The sequence below is a fragment of the Balaenoptera musculus genome, chromosome 2 (assembly GCF_009873245.2).
Source record: "Balaenoptera musculus isolate JJ_BM4_2016_0621 chromosome 2, mBalMus1.pri.v3, whole genome shotgun sequence".
In the NCBI taxonomy this organism is placed as follows: domain Eukaryota; kingdom Metazoa; phylum Chordata; class Mammalia; order Artiodactyla; family Balaenopteridae; genus Balaenoptera; species Balaenoptera musculus.
Genome location: NC_045786.1, coordinates 163,136,427 through 163,151,744, shown reverse-complemented (window position 1 = coordinate 163,151,744; position 15,318 = coordinate 163,136,427). Strand labels below are relative to the sequence as shown.

General features: G+C 54.5%; 1 protein-coding gene across 7 annotated transcripts in view; it reads left to right on the top strand.

Moving 5' to 3' along the window:
• Positions 1-15,318, top strand: part of CCDC88C (coiled-coil domain containing 88C) — a 129,671-nt gene that overhangs the window by 65,239 nt on the left and 49,114 nt on the right. For 3 of the 7 annotated variants that reach the window (XM_036843674.1, XM_036843673.1, XM_036843679.1), the window contains exons 6-12: positions 421-504; positions 2,891-3,031; positions 3,321-3,604; positions 4,358-4,439; positions 4,795-4,953; positions 11,887-12,033; positions 12,663-12,807. In XM_036843674.1, the coding sequence (XP_036699569.1) occupies positions 421-504; positions 2,891-3,031; positions 3,321-3,604; positions 4,358-4,439; positions 4,795-4,953; positions 11,887-12,033; positions 12,663-12,807 (1,042 nt within the window). The remainder of the gene's footprint in view (positions 1-420; positions 505-2,890; positions 3,032-3,320; positions 3,605-4,357; positions 4,440-4,794; positions 4,954-11,886; positions 12,034-12,662; positions 12,808-15,318) is intronic. The other 4 variants (XM_036843675.1, XM_036843678.1, XM_036843676.1 and 1 more) reach the window with 3 other exon arrangements.

The window sequence follows — 15,318 nt, the reverse complement described above, 5'->3', positions numbered from 1 at the left end:
TTACCTGTGGCTGCTTTCACACTACACCAGCAGAGCTGAGACCCATGGCCTGTCCAGTCTAAGATTTTTTTTTTTTTTTTACCATCTGGCCCTTTACAGATGAAGTTTACCAACTGCTGCCCTAAACCAGCTGTTCTTGATCTTTACTTGTTTAAGAATCCCCTGGAGAGCTTGTCTGTGTCCCACCCCCTGGTGTTTTTAAAGACAACCCCCCCAGGTGATTGTGCTATACGTAGTCTGAGCCGCTTCTAGAGAAACCTCAGTGTGAGGGGCTGGCTGGTAGGGCAGAGAGCACTCTTGATTATAGAAGAAAAAGCCAGGGATGGGGTAGGTGTCTCCTTTTGAAACTATTTCTGTGGCTCTGGCGGCCCTAGGTTGCCCGTGTAAAACAGTTTCATTAACACTTGTAACCCTCCACAGTGTGAGAGGAAAGAGGAATTTATCGAAAGAATCAAACAGCTGGACATTGAGACACAGGCCGGGATCGTGGCCCATATACAGGAGGTAGGTGGGGAGCTTTGTGGGGTTTAGCCGTGGACCATTGCTCCCATGGCACCCAGCAGGCAGGCCCTCTCCACCAGTGAAAATTCTAAAGAGCACATCACCCATTAATGATTTTGCTAATTTTAGGTTTCAGACACTACAGACAAATTGATTCGATTTGGAAAGGTAGCTGTCAGCAAGCTAAAATAAAGTGGCGGCTAAAATGAAAAAAATTTTTTAAAAAAACCTCAATCAAGTCTTCTTTTGCCTCTTCTTCTTGCCTAATATGGATTCAGACTATTTTTAAGAGCTGTCAAGTGGTTTAGGCTCAGAATTTGATTTACAGTCCCTGAAAATGTATTCTGGCAAATGTCACCCTGCTTCAAATGGTTGATCCTTATAGAGAGAGAGTCACTGCTTCTGTCAGTGACATGGCAGAGAAACCACTGCCACCCCTTGGGAAGTTAAAACCCAGCGAGTCCCAGAAGGGCTGTATCCGGAGACTCGGCCCCCTGGGTGGGCTCAGGAGGGCTCTGCACTAAGGGCAGCCCCTCCCTCCGCCGTTGACTTTGGCAGAGGTGGTATCAACTGAAGGGGTAGTTTCCCTGGAAACCAAGCACCCACCTGAGAGTTAGTCCCCAGACCTCCACCCCACCCTCCTCCAAAAGAAGCCTTGTACGTTTTAATTATCTTAGGAGGTATGGTTCAGCCTTCCATCTAATTGGACAGATGAGATAAATGCATGAAAAAGACATGAGCAGGAGCACGTAGGAGCAGGTGTGTAACTGGCAGAGGCAGCTGAACACAGAGCTCCCCACGCCGGCTCTGGGGACAGGCTGCTGGGCTTCCACAGCCGCCTAGGGCACTGTGGGTTGCAGTCAGGATTTGAAGCAGGAGACGGAGGCAGCTTATGGCAGGTAGAGGGTCCAGCAAAGCCCATCAGTATTGTAGGAAATATTCTCAACCATTCGTGTCAGTGACCTGTTAGCCTAAGAACCATTCTGCCTTTTAACTTTCCTCGTGTGTCTGTGTGTTTTGAAAATGTATCTGGGGACTAGGTCCTCGAGACTAGCTAGGTCTTTGCTACTCACTGTCTCCCCTCCCCTGTTCTGCCAGCAGGATATTTTTTTTTTAAAAAGCATGCACCCAAAAAAGAAGCCCTGCGAGATTATCAAGTTTGGTGACTGGCTATGGAAACAGGACTTCAGAATTAGTTGGGTGCTTCTTAAACATTCAGGTGCCCGGGCCCCACGGGAGACCCATTGAGTCAGAACTGGGAGGAGGAGCATCATAAGCCTTTCATTCCAAGCTCCTTGAGTTACTGGTGTGCAGCTGTGGTTGCACCCCTGAACCCCCTTTCCAGAGGCCTTTCCCAAACACTGGCATGGAGCAGGCCTGGAACCCGGCCTCCCAATCCCAGTTCCGGGCCTTTAGGGCGCCCTGTACAGTGGGGTGAGATTTCTCCTAATTCTCGGAGATTTACTGAATCCCAGCTTTCCTTCGTAAGGGAGGAGAGGTAAGAAAGCAGGTGTTTTTTGAGAAACTGAAGGGCCCTGTCTTTGTTTCTTTGTTTTTAAACTATTCTGTCTCTCCATTTACTGCTCTGAAAAACTTAAGAACTTTTGTTGGTGTGCCTCTCTGGTTTCTTTTCGTTTTCCCCTGTTGAGGCTCGAGTGTGCTAATACTCACCTTCCCAAACTGGAAGTATGGGGACTCAAAATTGATCTTCTGCCTCCTCTGGCTGGTCTGGGGGTGTCGGGTTGAGAAGGTCAGGTCGGCAGAGTCGTTGAAGAGGCTGCCCAGTGTAGACATAGCTACGGGCCTCCGCTCACATCTGATGGAAAGGGAAGATCCAGGAGGTCTTCTGTGGCCTGTGGGGATGAGATACAGGCTTACCTGAAAATTGTTAGACGATGAAATATTTCCCAAAAAGTAACGTAAGATTGTTATGTACCCAACATTCCAACATAAGATTTTTAACATTTGCCATATTTGCATTAGATTCTGTCTTTTTTTAACATACAGTCCCTCTTTGTAAGTCCTGGCATCCCTAGGACTTACTTCTTTGTGTTGTAAATTGATGCTTCAGTAAGAATATCTGAGGACACTATATTTTTAGGGAAATACTATATTATAAGGAGAGCTCTCTGGTATTAAAAACAATCCGTGTCCTCTTGGAGCCGGTGTTGAGACTGACTTAACACCCTGCCTGACTTGTGCTAGTGGAACTTGGCTGAGGGGCGTCTGCACTCGCTTGAGGAGCCCCCTGCTCTCCACGGAAAATCTGTCAATGATGTCAGGGGACCGAGTCAGCTGTGACCCCACCCCCTGGCTGCGGGGTCGGGGAGCTCCCGGAACCCCCGGCCATACCCTGCCCACCTCTACAGCGCCTGACCTGTGCCCGCAGGTGACCCACAACCAGGAGAATGTGTTCGACCTGCAGTGGTTGGAGCTCCCGGATGTGGCCCCGGAGGAGCTGGAGGCCCTGTCGAGGAACATGGTCTTTCACCTCAGGCGGCTCATCGACGAGAGGGACGAGTGCACGGAGGTGCGTCTGCGGGTGGGTGGTGGGCTGGCAGGTCCGGGAGGGACACCTGGGCCCTGGCCACGCGGCCACCCTCCTCGTCCTGACTCTTCGTCTCAAGCCTGCTGCCCCCTGGTCCTGTCTCTCTGGTTTCTAGGGGGGGAGGGAGCCGGGCACTTTCCCTGCAGCCCACGGTCACCTCCGAGAGCCCCATGGGAAGGTAGTTGTTCATCGAACATGGAGCTCAGAGACCCTCCTCGTTCACATGCTCCTTTTTACATCCCGTTACTCCTGCTTCCTCCTGGTTTCTCAGTCTCGGCCGACGCCGCTCACTTTCTTCCTGTCCGCTGACCACTGTGCCCCAAGTTCGGGTGCAAGCGCTCCTTCCCTTCCCCCGCCCGCCCCGCTGCAGCTGATCGTGGACCTCACCCAGGAGCGGGACTACCTCCAGGCCCAGCACCCGCCCAGCCCCCTCAAGTCCTCCAGCGCCGAGTCCACGCCGAGCCCCACCAGCAGCCTCTCCAGCGAGGACAAGCAGCACCTGGCCGTGGAGCTGGCGGACACCAAGGCCAGGCTGCGCCGCGTCAGGCAGGAGCTGTGAGTCCTCCGGTCGGCTGGGCTGTTTGTTCTGCTCTTGCACTGCGTGTCACAGACACCCGTTTCTAGCACGTGTGGTGCAGCGAACAGGAGAGCTCTGACTCGGGCCCTATAGAGTCTGCTGGGCTCTGCTCTGAGCGCCATCTGCGAACCTCCCCGGGGCTGCGCAAGGAACCTCCCCTGGCCTGCGCGACCCTCCCCGGGCCTGCGCGACCCTCCCCGGGCCTGCACAAGGAACCTCCCCGGGCCTGTTCTACCAGGTCTCTAGGGCTCCTGCCGGTCCCCGCTCAGGCCGCCTGGGCTTAGATGACCACCCACTGGTATGCTTTTGGGCTGGAGGGAGGATGTGGCTCGCCCCGTCTGGTGAGCCGGCCCCGTTGCCTGCAGCTGGTGAATATGCCACTTTGCCCATCGCCTCGGGAGCTGCCCGCCTCCACCTCGTCACCAGTGGGCCCTGCTGCCTGCCTGGCAGTGAAGTGGTGCCGCTGCAGCCGGGGTCTCCTTACCTCTCTGTACCCCCAGAGGGAAACCCACTGCCCAATGGATGCAGTTTGAGGGTGGGCATTGAAAAGTTAAAAATGGAAAAGACTTGGAGTCAGGAACATTTCCGCAAGCCCCACATGCCAGTTCCCCTCCTCATCCCCAGAAACGCAGTTCCCTTTCCTTTCCCTGCTGGGGGCTTGCAGGGTGGCGGGCCGCTCCGCTGCTTGCCAAGTAAGCCTTTTCACCACACTCGCTCCGAATCGCCCCCAGGGAGGAGAAGACAGAGCAGCTTGTGGACACCAGGCATGAGGTAGATCAGCTGGTGCTGGAGCTGCAGAAAGTCAAGCAGGAGGTGAGCAGGAAGGCCTGTCTGTGTGTCTGCGTGTGTCGAGGGGACGGGGTGGCTGGGACTCCCCGGCGACTGTGGCCCAGGGGTTCGGGAATGCAACGGTGGGAGCTTCCAGCAAAGGCTTCTGTTTCCTTCCCGCTCAGCGTAACACCGCCCGAGAGCCGGTTGTCCTGAGAACGGCTGAGAGGGTGACTGTTTCTTAGTGACAGCGAGCGGGGACCCCACGCGGTGGCCTGCACGTGGAGCCCCTCGGCCACTGAGATGTCCTGGAAACGCTGCGCTTCAGAGACTTGGCCCTCTCTTCCCTCCCCAGAGGGGTGCCCTAAGCTAGGCTCCCCTGTCTTTGCCTGTCTCCCAGAATATCCAGCTGGCGGCTGACGCCCGGTCTGCTCGTGCCTATCGCGATGAGCTCGATTCCCTGAGGGAGAAGGCGAACCGTGTGGAGAGGCTGGAGATGGAGCTGGTGCGCTGCCGGGAGAAGCTGCACGACGTGGACTTCTACAAGGCCCGCATGGAGGTACACGCCCAGCCTCTGGGTAGATGCAGGGGAGGGTGTCGGGGCTGAAGGGGGCCCAGAGACCAGGATCCAGGTGGGGTCACTGATGCTTTACCCACCAATCCTGACTGCCTTGCATCAGCTGCAGGTTCCTGGACTCTCTTTTCTGAGAAATGAAGTATTTTGTCCCTGTTGCCAATCTTGGGGTTTGGAGATGGTTCTAACTAGCGGGGTGAGATCAGGATGTCAGGACGTACTGAGTAGCCTGTTTGACGGTAAGAAATAATCCCCAAGTCTCTTCTCGCCACCTAGGTGGCTTTTGAAGGGGTTGAACGCAGGTCGCAGGGGGCCCTGTGTTGCCCTCTCCCTGCTCAAGGCCTCCTGCCCAGCTGCTGGCAGGCGTGCTTGGGGACGGCTGTTTGGCCCTGACATGCTCCCGGGCTGGGCGGAGGTGGGATGGGGCAGGCTGTGCTCCAGGGCCCGTTAGTTCCTCAGACCTACTTAAGGAGCGTTTGTTCCCTGAGGAGTGTTAGTGGCACATTGGAGTCGGTGCATTGTCCTTGCAAACCACCTGCAGACGTGCCATCCGCCCTGCTTAGCCAGAGGCTTCGTGTGGACCTAGAGCCCTAGAGGGCAGGGCCTGGGTCCTACCTGACTACACGGGGAAGAAGCATGAGTTTTTGTCTCTTCTGGAACAAGACAGTGTTAGGTGTGACGGGCAGTAGGGCAGAGAGAGGAGCACGGTCGTGCTCTCGAGCTGGCTCACGGCTGTGGACAGCCATCACGCAGGGACGCTCCTCTGCATACGGGGGGGTGACAGGCAGCGCAGGTGCCCTCCCCCGGAGCCTGTCCAGTCTCACTGCTGAGAAACAGCTGCATGTCACAGAAGGAAGAATGCATTGGTGCCACGTGGGAGGAAAGTTAAAGGACGGGGATTCAGGGAGAGGGCGAGGTTAATTTTGGTTAGAATAATATGGAACACAAATTTCCATGTTTTGTTTTTAAACTTCTGGTGGCTTTCATGTGGGTCCTAGTCTAGTTTACATAAGGATTAAAACAGCAAGGAGAGGAAAGCGGCGTGGGCACCCCTAGGTACAGTGGGACTATGTGGGGTGGATGCACGGGGTGGTCCTTGACTTGCTTTTGCAAAGCATGGTCTCACCTCACTGCTGTCAGGGCACGGGGGTTGCTGTCCAGAGGGCCACGTGGGAGGAGGACAAAGGCAGAAAGATTGCCTGGGAGATTCTTGTTGTCCCATGTTTTGTTATGGTCTGAAATTCCCAACACTGAGGACAGGTGCATTGGTGCCATGTGCGTCCTGGGTAAAGATAAGGTGGGCCTGTTTCCGCTCCTCTCTGGGATTTATAGCTTCCTGGTCTGTGCTGGCTCTGAAAGAAACAGTAGTCTGAGAGGCAGAGACATAGCAGGGCATGGTCCTAGCTGCCACACCAACTTGGTGGGTGTTGGGCAAGTCTTGTTCCCATCTGTGAAAGGAGGAGTGGCCTGGGCGTCTCTGAGACCCTTGTGCCCTGGCGTCTCGTGACACAGGAGCATGTTTCCAATGAGCTTACGCTAGCAAGCCCCTCTCCACAGAGATGGGGGCCCCTGGAACCAATCCATGCAGTGATTGCTGGGTTGTTGGCAAGGCAGTCAGGAGCTGGGTTAATGGTCAGTCCTGGGGTGCGGTGCACACACACATCACATTCTTACGATATTCCCCCGCAGTGCCCAGGTTCAGTAGGGGAGATGGGCTATGGTCTGGTCTGCCCTGCCCTGCCCATCCGGCTGGGCCTGGGGAATGGGGCCCCAGCTCGACTTCCACCCTGGCCAAGCCCCTCTGACCCGAGGCAGGGTTGCTCACCTGCGCTCTGGGGTTCCAACAGCTCTCCCCACAGAATGCAGTTCATGAAGTCAGAAACTATATCTCTGTCATCTTCAGCAGGGGGAGGTGCTCAAGATACATTTGTTGATTTGATTCCCATCCTTAGGATCCTCAAGGTGCTCTCACCTTTAGTTTTTATTTTTCACCTTTAATTTAAAAGAAAATCAAACCCTTCCCACTCTCCCCCAACCCTCTCGAGCTACCCCGGTCCCTCTCCGAGCCTGTTTGAAAGGAGAGAACACCAGCTGTGCCCTTCATTGCCTCACCTTCTAACCCACTCCTCCAGGTCTGCCTCTACCTCTGGTCGCCTGAAACCATGCTTGAGAATCAGGGTCCACGACTCCTGTGCCAGTCCGGTGGGCACTTCCCAGCCTCCCTCGCCCACCCTCTCTGTGGGCTCGGACACCACCACCCTCCACCCCTCACTCACCTGGCTTTCCTGAGTCCCGAACTTCATCTTCTTGGGCCCATGCGGGTGGTGGTCACCTTGCTCTGCTTCTACCATCTGGCCTTTCTCCATTATGTCTTCTCTGCCTTCTGCCTCTTCTTTAGCTGGCACATACAGACTGACAGGTCCCAAATCTTCATCCCTGGGCTGGGCTTCTCCCGCACTCCAGACCTCAGTCTGTCTTAAGGTCAGCGTGTCCAAATCCAGTGTCTCTCCCTCCTTCCAACCCGCCCATACTGTCTCTAGACTGGACTCACCATCCACCGAGGCAGGTACTCAAGCCAGAGCCGGCTCGGCCTTGATTCTTCTTTCTCCTCCACCTCCTCCTGCAGCCCCAGGTGCTCTCCATCCTCCAGAGCCCATCCTGCAGCCCCAGGTGCTCTCCATCCTCCAGAGCCCATTTCCCCACCTCCCAGCCTGTCCCTGGCCGAGGCGGATGTTTGGAGAGTGAGTCCCAGTGCCCGGCCGGCCTTCTGCATTGTTGCTTGTTCACATTATTCCAGTGCCTGCGCAGGAATAACATTATCTTTATTCCAGAATGCCCTCCACAAGCATCTGAGTTGGCCGTTCTGCCCCCACCTCTTTTCGTTCACATCCACCTGGGCTGCTGCCAGAGTGACCTTTCTAAGACCTCCTCAGGCACCTCCCCGTTGCTCTTGGGATAAAGTCCACACTCCACCCCTTCTTCTGACACCCACTCTGGTCCCCGTGGAACTCTCTGCTCCGGCCAAAGCGAGTCCCCTTCAGGTCCGCTGGTGCCCCCTGAGGCCCCTCAGCCCAGCTCATCTCCCAGGCACAGGGAGGGCCGGTGAGGGATGGGCAGGCCAAGCTCTGCGGGCTGCATCCCCAGCCCCGCCCCCCATTCCTTTAGGCCCCTTCTTACCCCCAGGCAGACTCGTCGCGTGGTGTCGTAATGATGCATCCCGTTTCCCACCCACACCGGGAGCTCCTTGAAGACGGGATCTGTGCCTTCCTGACCTTGAGTCTGAGTCCTTGGTGCCCACATTGTCCAGCTCAGAGATGGCCAAACTTCCATCAGTCCCGGGGCGGTGTCCGACCCACCGTCAGCTCTTACAAGTGAAGTGTTATAGGAACACAGCCACGCCTGCTCATTCACACGGCCCGTGGCTGCCTTTGAACTGTGCCTGCAGAGCTGAGTAGTCGTGACAGACTTAGGACCCGAGAAGCCAGAAATATTTACTCTCTGGCCCTTTACAGACCCATGATCTGGCCCACAGTAGGTGCAGTGAGGTTTCAAATGAGCAGCAATAACTGTGTGTTTATGCAGCTTTTTCCACACACCAGGAACTAACTGTGTTAAGCTCAAACCGTATCACCACATTTAAGCCTCCTGGTGGCCTGGTGAGGTTGAGCAGCCAGCGTTAGGTCCTCTCATTTTTTCAGGTAACGAAACTGAGAATAAATTAATAACTTGCCCAGCATCGCAGTCGGTGAAGAGGTGGACCAAGGTGGCGTTGAAATGCCTCTCTCCACCTCTGGGACCCCAGCCTTGCCGAGGAAGGAGGAAATAAAAGGGGTGGGGTCACGCAGACAAAAGGGGTGCAGGGGAGGGGAGCCGGGGGAGAGGGTGATGGCGGCCACTGCCTCAGACGCCATGTGGGGTAGAGGGACGCCCGGCCTCTGGCAGTTCATGTCAGCACCTGGACATCACATTGTAAGCCGAGAATGTTGAAATGCAGGGAACTAAGATCACCTTGAGCAGGGAGACTCTGTTCCCACTTGGGACTCTGTGTTTCCTAATGACTTTTAAGGAGTTTTGATAAAATTCGGTAGAAGAAGAAGTTAGAGCAGGACAGACCTGATGCTTGGTTTATGGTTCAGTCCACCACGCTCCTCGAATCAGAAATTTAAAAGCAGGCTGGTCCTCTATGAAGCTTAAGGGGCTGCAGCGGAACCAGACGGAGGTTAGCGAGCGGCTTGGGTGCTGTGGTCCCAAGTGCAGGGGGCAGGAGCCCGTTGTTTCTTTGGTTCTGTCCCACCTCCTGGAGTTTGGTGCTTTTGTTAGCCTGTCGCTTGGTGATGCTCAGTGAGTACTGCCCTGAACAGTGCCTCACGGGGGCGTGACAAGGTGGTGGTAACGGCAGCCGACCTGCTTACTGGGCCTCGGGCCCCGTGCACGGACTACTTCACATGTGCTATCTCCTCTGATCCCCACCTCAGCCCTGTTTTCGTGCCCAGCAGAGGACGAGGGATCGGTGGTTGAGAGACATGCGTTTGCCTCAGGCCCCACGGCTGGTAGCGCACGTGGCGGGCGGGGGACCGGGGCCATCGGCCCACTTTCCCAGTCACTGCTCCTGGTCATCACGTAGACGAGCAGGGGCAGCTCTCGAGCCATTTGGGGACCAGCCGTCAGGCCTGGCCTGTGATTTCCTAAACGTGGCCCCTCAGCTGATTGCCGGGCTGGGTCAGGCCTTTAAATAGGCACCTGATTCAGTTGGGGTCAGGTCCTCGGGGCGGGCTGGCCTCGGGCAGCTGCCCACAGGCAAGGAGGCGGGCGTCTCCCTGGGGGCCGAGCCCTGGGCTTCCTGAGGGAGCTTGGGCTCACTTTCTTGCAGATCTGGCTTCTCACTTCTGAGGCAGTGAGGTGTGCAAGGCTGGTTATTTCTGTTGCCTAATATATGGTGGAAGTTGATACCACCAGAAAATTGACATGTTTTTGAATAGTATTGATAGTTAGAAGTCATCCTACCCAGTGCTATATTCTGTTCCTGGTCACCTTTGTCTGTCCCTGCCTGTTGGAAATCTCTGAGGCCTTCAAGGCCCACCTCGCATGCCACCTGTACTTCACCGTCATGGCATGATTCAGCTGACAGGTGTTCATTGAACACTTCCGTGAGGCCCACAAGAGAAGTGGAATAGTCCTGCCCCCAGGAGTTCACAGTCTGGGGGAGAAGGACAGGCCAGCTCACCGTTGCCTCACAGCATACCCAGGGTGCTCTGGGAGCCCAAGTACCTGACTCAGCAGGTGGAACAGAGAGAATCTGCCACCACTTCTCAGAGGGGCCAACTCAGGCTGGGCTTTGGAGGTTGAATAGGAGTTGGTCGTGAGGATGAAGGGGTGGCCTGTGCTGTGGGAGCTCAGGGCTGGGAGTGCTGGTGTGTAGACCTGTTGGAATGCCAGGTGAGAACAGTGGGGACGGGACGGTGGCCAGAGAGGGGGGACCAGGTCTTCTTCCTGCTTGAAACCCCTCTGTTTGCTGTGGCTCACACTGTTATCGATAGTCTGGGCCTCTTATCCACACGAGCCCCTTGAGGATGGGCTGCAGGCAGCTTGAGGGCAGCGGAGAGAACACAGGTCTGGGACTCTCTGGCCCAGGTTCGAGTCCCAGCTTCACCCCTTGCTGGCTTTGTGACTTTGGGCTTATTCCTTAATTTACCCAAATCAGCCTCTTCCTCCGTAGGAAGGCACTGTTCCTATCTCCCCCAAGGACCATTGTGAAGAGTGAGTGGGGCAGGGACAGGCACACAGCGGACATCATCTCCAGCAGAGAGAGGGCGCCAGGGAATTTAGAATTTCAATGATTATACCTTTTATGGCTGCCGGGCTTTGATCAGAACTATGTCCGCTGACCGGAAGGCTTGCAGTTTTCCCTCTACCAAGTATCTTGGATTCTGGCCTTTGCAGGGCAAATGAACGGGTGGTGGATAAGCAGAGCTCCCAGCCCGGCTCCCAGCTGTTAGAACCCAAAAGCGGGGCAAACCTTAGAACACTGCCCACCGGGAGAAACGGACACGTTCCCCTGTGCGCACGTTCACCAGCTGAAGGCATTCAGGGGAATCTCAGTCCCCCGGAGGTGCTGAGTGGTGCTGGAAGGACTCTGGGGAGAGGAGAAACCGAGAAGCCCCTTAACCGGTGGGGGAGGGGAGCAGAGATGAGGTGAAAGATCTGAATCGCTTGTGTGTGCTGGGCTGCGTGCACGGGACCAAGAGTTCCTCGGACCCCTTGCCTGTGAGGGACCCTGCAAGGGAACAGCCATCATATTCTACACCCAGCACGTGCCCGGCACACAGGAGGCCTAGGGACTTATTTATGAGGTTCACAGTCTTAAAGACTCCCTGTTTCCAGGACATCGCTGAGAACTGTTGTTTTTCCAAGAGTATGTGTGTAAAATGTTCAAATACGAGCTGTGCATTGAACGAAAGCTTGTCTGAATAGCTGTTTTTCCCCAAGACCCTGATCAGTGGAATGAATGTTGAATTGAGAGGACTAGACTCAGTCCTTGAACCTAGGACAGACTCTTAGCCCCACCCCTTCCTTGTTAAGGAAATGGAGGCTCAGCGAGGTCCCGGATCTGTCAGTGGAGTCCACTTGTCCGACCAGACCAGGTTACAGATGTCACATGCCTTTGCACTGTGGCCGGCATAGGAGAAGTTACCTTCCCGGACTTAAATATTTTCTTTCAGTCGAGAAAGTCCATTTGGCCTGACCCAGTGAAAAAGGTGGAGGTGCTCAAAAGTGGAGATGAAACTCTCGCAGCAGCAATCTTATCCCTGGATTGTTTGTTTTGGTCCAGAGGCCTGGAGGAGCTCTGGTCTCAGAGCCCCGTCGTCCTGAACCAGGTGCCTTTATCTGATGGTGCTCATGTCTGTTTTTGCTGCCCAGGAGCTGAGAGAAGATAATATCATTTTAATTGAAACCAAGGCCATGCTGGAGGAACAGCTGACTGCCGCTCGAGCCCGGGGCGATAAAGTGCACGAGCTGGAGAAAGAGAACCTGCAGCTGAAATCAAAGCTTCACGACCTGGAATTGGTATTGCAGGCTGTTGTCGCTCAGATCTGTCTAAACAGATTGGGGAGGTTTCGGGTTTGTGCTGCGCCCCTCTCTGGCTTTTCTGTCACTGGGTTTGGTGCCACTGCCGACACAGTAACTCGCTGACTGCAGAGAGTAGCTCGCTCAGCTCAGCGGGCTGGGGTGGGCACCACTGAACGCCTACAGATGGATAGGACGGTACCTCTGGGTTGCTTTTCTGTGTGTGTCTTCTGCAAGAAGGGTCTCTGCTGGCTTTTATGGTGTGGGCTGAGCTGTGATTTGTGAGTTTCTTTACAGGCTTCTCAAGGCATGTTAGGTGCCCTAGAGCCTCAAAGCCACCTGTCACCATGGTACTTGCTCTAAAGCCCTGGGCCATAAGTCACTTTGTTCAGACAGCATTCAGTTAGAGACCTCGGCTCTCTTATCACCTCCGTTGCCAGTCAGGGTATCTTTCGGTGGCTGTAACTCTCACAGCTGCGCCCTGTGTTGGACTCATTTCTGTGCAGGGAAGTGAGCAGGTGCCTGGGGTCCATTCATCCTCGGGGAATGAGGGTGGATGCACGGGGGCCGGGGCCTGTCCAGAGGGGCCCCCCGGCCACGATCTCACTCCGTCCTTCTTCCTGCACTAGGACCGGGACACGGATAAGAAGCGAATAGAGGAGCTGCTGGAAGAAAACATGGTCCTCGAGATTGCCCAGAAGCAGAGCATGAATGAATCCGCCCACCTCGGCTGGGAGCTGGAGCAGCTGTCCAAGAATGCAGACCTGTCTGACGGTAGGTAACGCCCGGTGCCTGGGAGCCAGTCTGACTGAGGCCGCTTCCTCATCCAAGGAGCGGAGCCCTCAGCTCTAAATCTTCCATGTCAGGCCATCCATTCACCCCAAGTAAGTAGGATTTCCTTCAAGTGCCATTTGGAACTGTTTCATTACCCTTCTCCCCAGGGAGAACATGAGGGGTCTGGCAGCCTTGATGTCAGGACATGAAACACAAATCAAGTGTTGCCAGGTTTCCCATTTCCCATATGGACGGTCCCAGGAGCTTCCAGATTACAGCACGCTGACACCGGAGGACATCATAGGCCTGTCTGTGGATGGTTGAAAGCTCTGGATGGCAGGAGACGTCCCCAGTGGTCACTGATCCCCACTAGAAATGTACCTTGGGCATTATTTCCTCCATTCATTTGCGTAATTGGGCAAGACGGGTGCAGTCTGTTCTCTGTCTCTCTGGGTGGGAGCTGCTAAGAGGCTGCTTCTCACAGGACCCAGGCCTCTTCTTTTCCCTCCTGTGCTTGCACCGCTCCCCCTGCGCAGACAGATGGGGTGTCGGCCAGGGGAAAGTGGGTGGGACAGCAGTCAGCACCGCAGCAGGAAGCTTCGGCGCCCAGCAAACAATGAGCCAGTTCCTGTGTTCAGAAATAGCACACGTGCCCCTGATAGTGCGCGTTATTGTTTACTTAGAGCTGGACAGACCGAGGTAGGGCTTTTGGCTGGCTTGGGGGCTGCTTCTTCAGTTCTGATAAACACCCCCTCAAATGATGGCAAGGTCGTTGAATGTAGCTGGAAACGTCTTCTCTTCGAGGGGTCCCATCAGTTCCAAACAAAAAAATCAGCTTATTAAACTGCTCATCTGTGAGGGAAGTTAGTCGTATCTGTGCTTCGGTGCCCGCACACTGTGCTGGGGGCTGAGGGTGGGATCACCCTGATTCCCGGCTCTGGGAGGAGTACAGGCCCATCGGGGAGGATCACTGCCCCCTGGCGGAGCAGAGAAGTGGTGCAGGCCTCCTGGGACAGTCCCAGACCAAATGAGAGGCTTTCTGTTAGAAACCAGGGTGACCTGTGGGGTCAGAAAGCCTCACCCCTTTAGATGACTACTCAGTATAGTTTGTGGGCCCTTTCAGGTCAGTGAGCATGATTTATTCTTGGTGTTCCCAACTCCTGGTGCTTAGCTGGGAGCTAATGAACATTGACTTGAATGAAGGCGTGATACAGGCAGAGCCTGAATATACTTTTGCATGTGTGGTGTGCTGCCTTCTTGATTCAGAAAGACCTGGCTTAAAGTCTTGGCTCCTCCACTGGAGGTTGGCTGGGTGACCTCTTTTAGACCTCAGTTTCCTTATCTGCAAAATGGGGGTAATGAAGCTGCCTCATAGGAGGAGAGAGTGAAACATGATGCCATGCCTGGCCCACGGCCAACAATAAGGGACAGCTGTTCTTATTGCCACGGTCTTATTGAAATACATCCCATCACTCTGGTTGCTTGGGGTGCTAATGAGCATAGCACTCAGTAGTAAACTGTTGTGTCATAGTAATAGTCTTTGAAGCACTGGCTTTTATGGGAGAAGAAAGGAGGCTTGTGGTCAATGCTGTGGTTTAACTTGTAGGACCTTAGGAATTAGTCGCCATGAGTACAGAGTTTCAGTTTGGGATGATGAAGAAGTCTGGAGGTGGATAGTGGTGACGGTTGCACAACAATGGGGATATAGCTAATGCCACAGAACTGTACACTTTAAAATGGTAAATTTTATGATAAATATATTTCACCCTAACTAGAAGATGTTCTTTTTTCATGAATGCTGCCAGGGTACTGTCCCAGTGATCCCAGGCTGAGAATTAGCTGAGTTTTAGCTGAGGTTTGTTTCATTTGTAGCGTAGTTTCATATGTTGCAAGCACGTGTGCTTATGTGCATCAGCGCTGGGCCTGGGTCAGAGCCGCGGACACTCCGTCCACCTCCACTGCTTCACTGCCTGTTGTTGCTTGGGGTCTTGAGGACGTTCAGGCTTGTTGGGTCTGAACTGCTGTCCTCGGTGGAAGATGAGAGCTCAAAAGGGTGGCATATGCCTTTTAGTCCTTACGAGCACCCAGAGGATCTGAACACACACACTTGTTTCTAGCTTGATGTGCTCACTATGGAAGCCATCGTCCTGTGTGTACCCCTGCCCCTGGGGTGATGAGTAAGAAGCAGGTCGGGGTGCAGCCCTCTTAGCAGTGTCATAAGGCTCCCAGAGCTGAGTCCGTGGCACTGATGGGACAGGCAGGGACGGAACAACACCAACCCCTTCTTTCAAGGACTTTCATACACGTTCCTTTCTCCTCCTGAAAAAGCCCCATGACTTACCTAAAGTCATGCACCTCCTGGTGGCAGGAAGGAGCTAAGAACTGCCATTCCTGACTCTCAGGTCTATGCCCCCTTCTCCATTTGTATTCAAGCTCTTTGAAAGAAAGCAGAGTAGATAATCTCCCTTTTTCTATCTTTAGCTTATATTTTCATCGCACTTAGAATTTTTA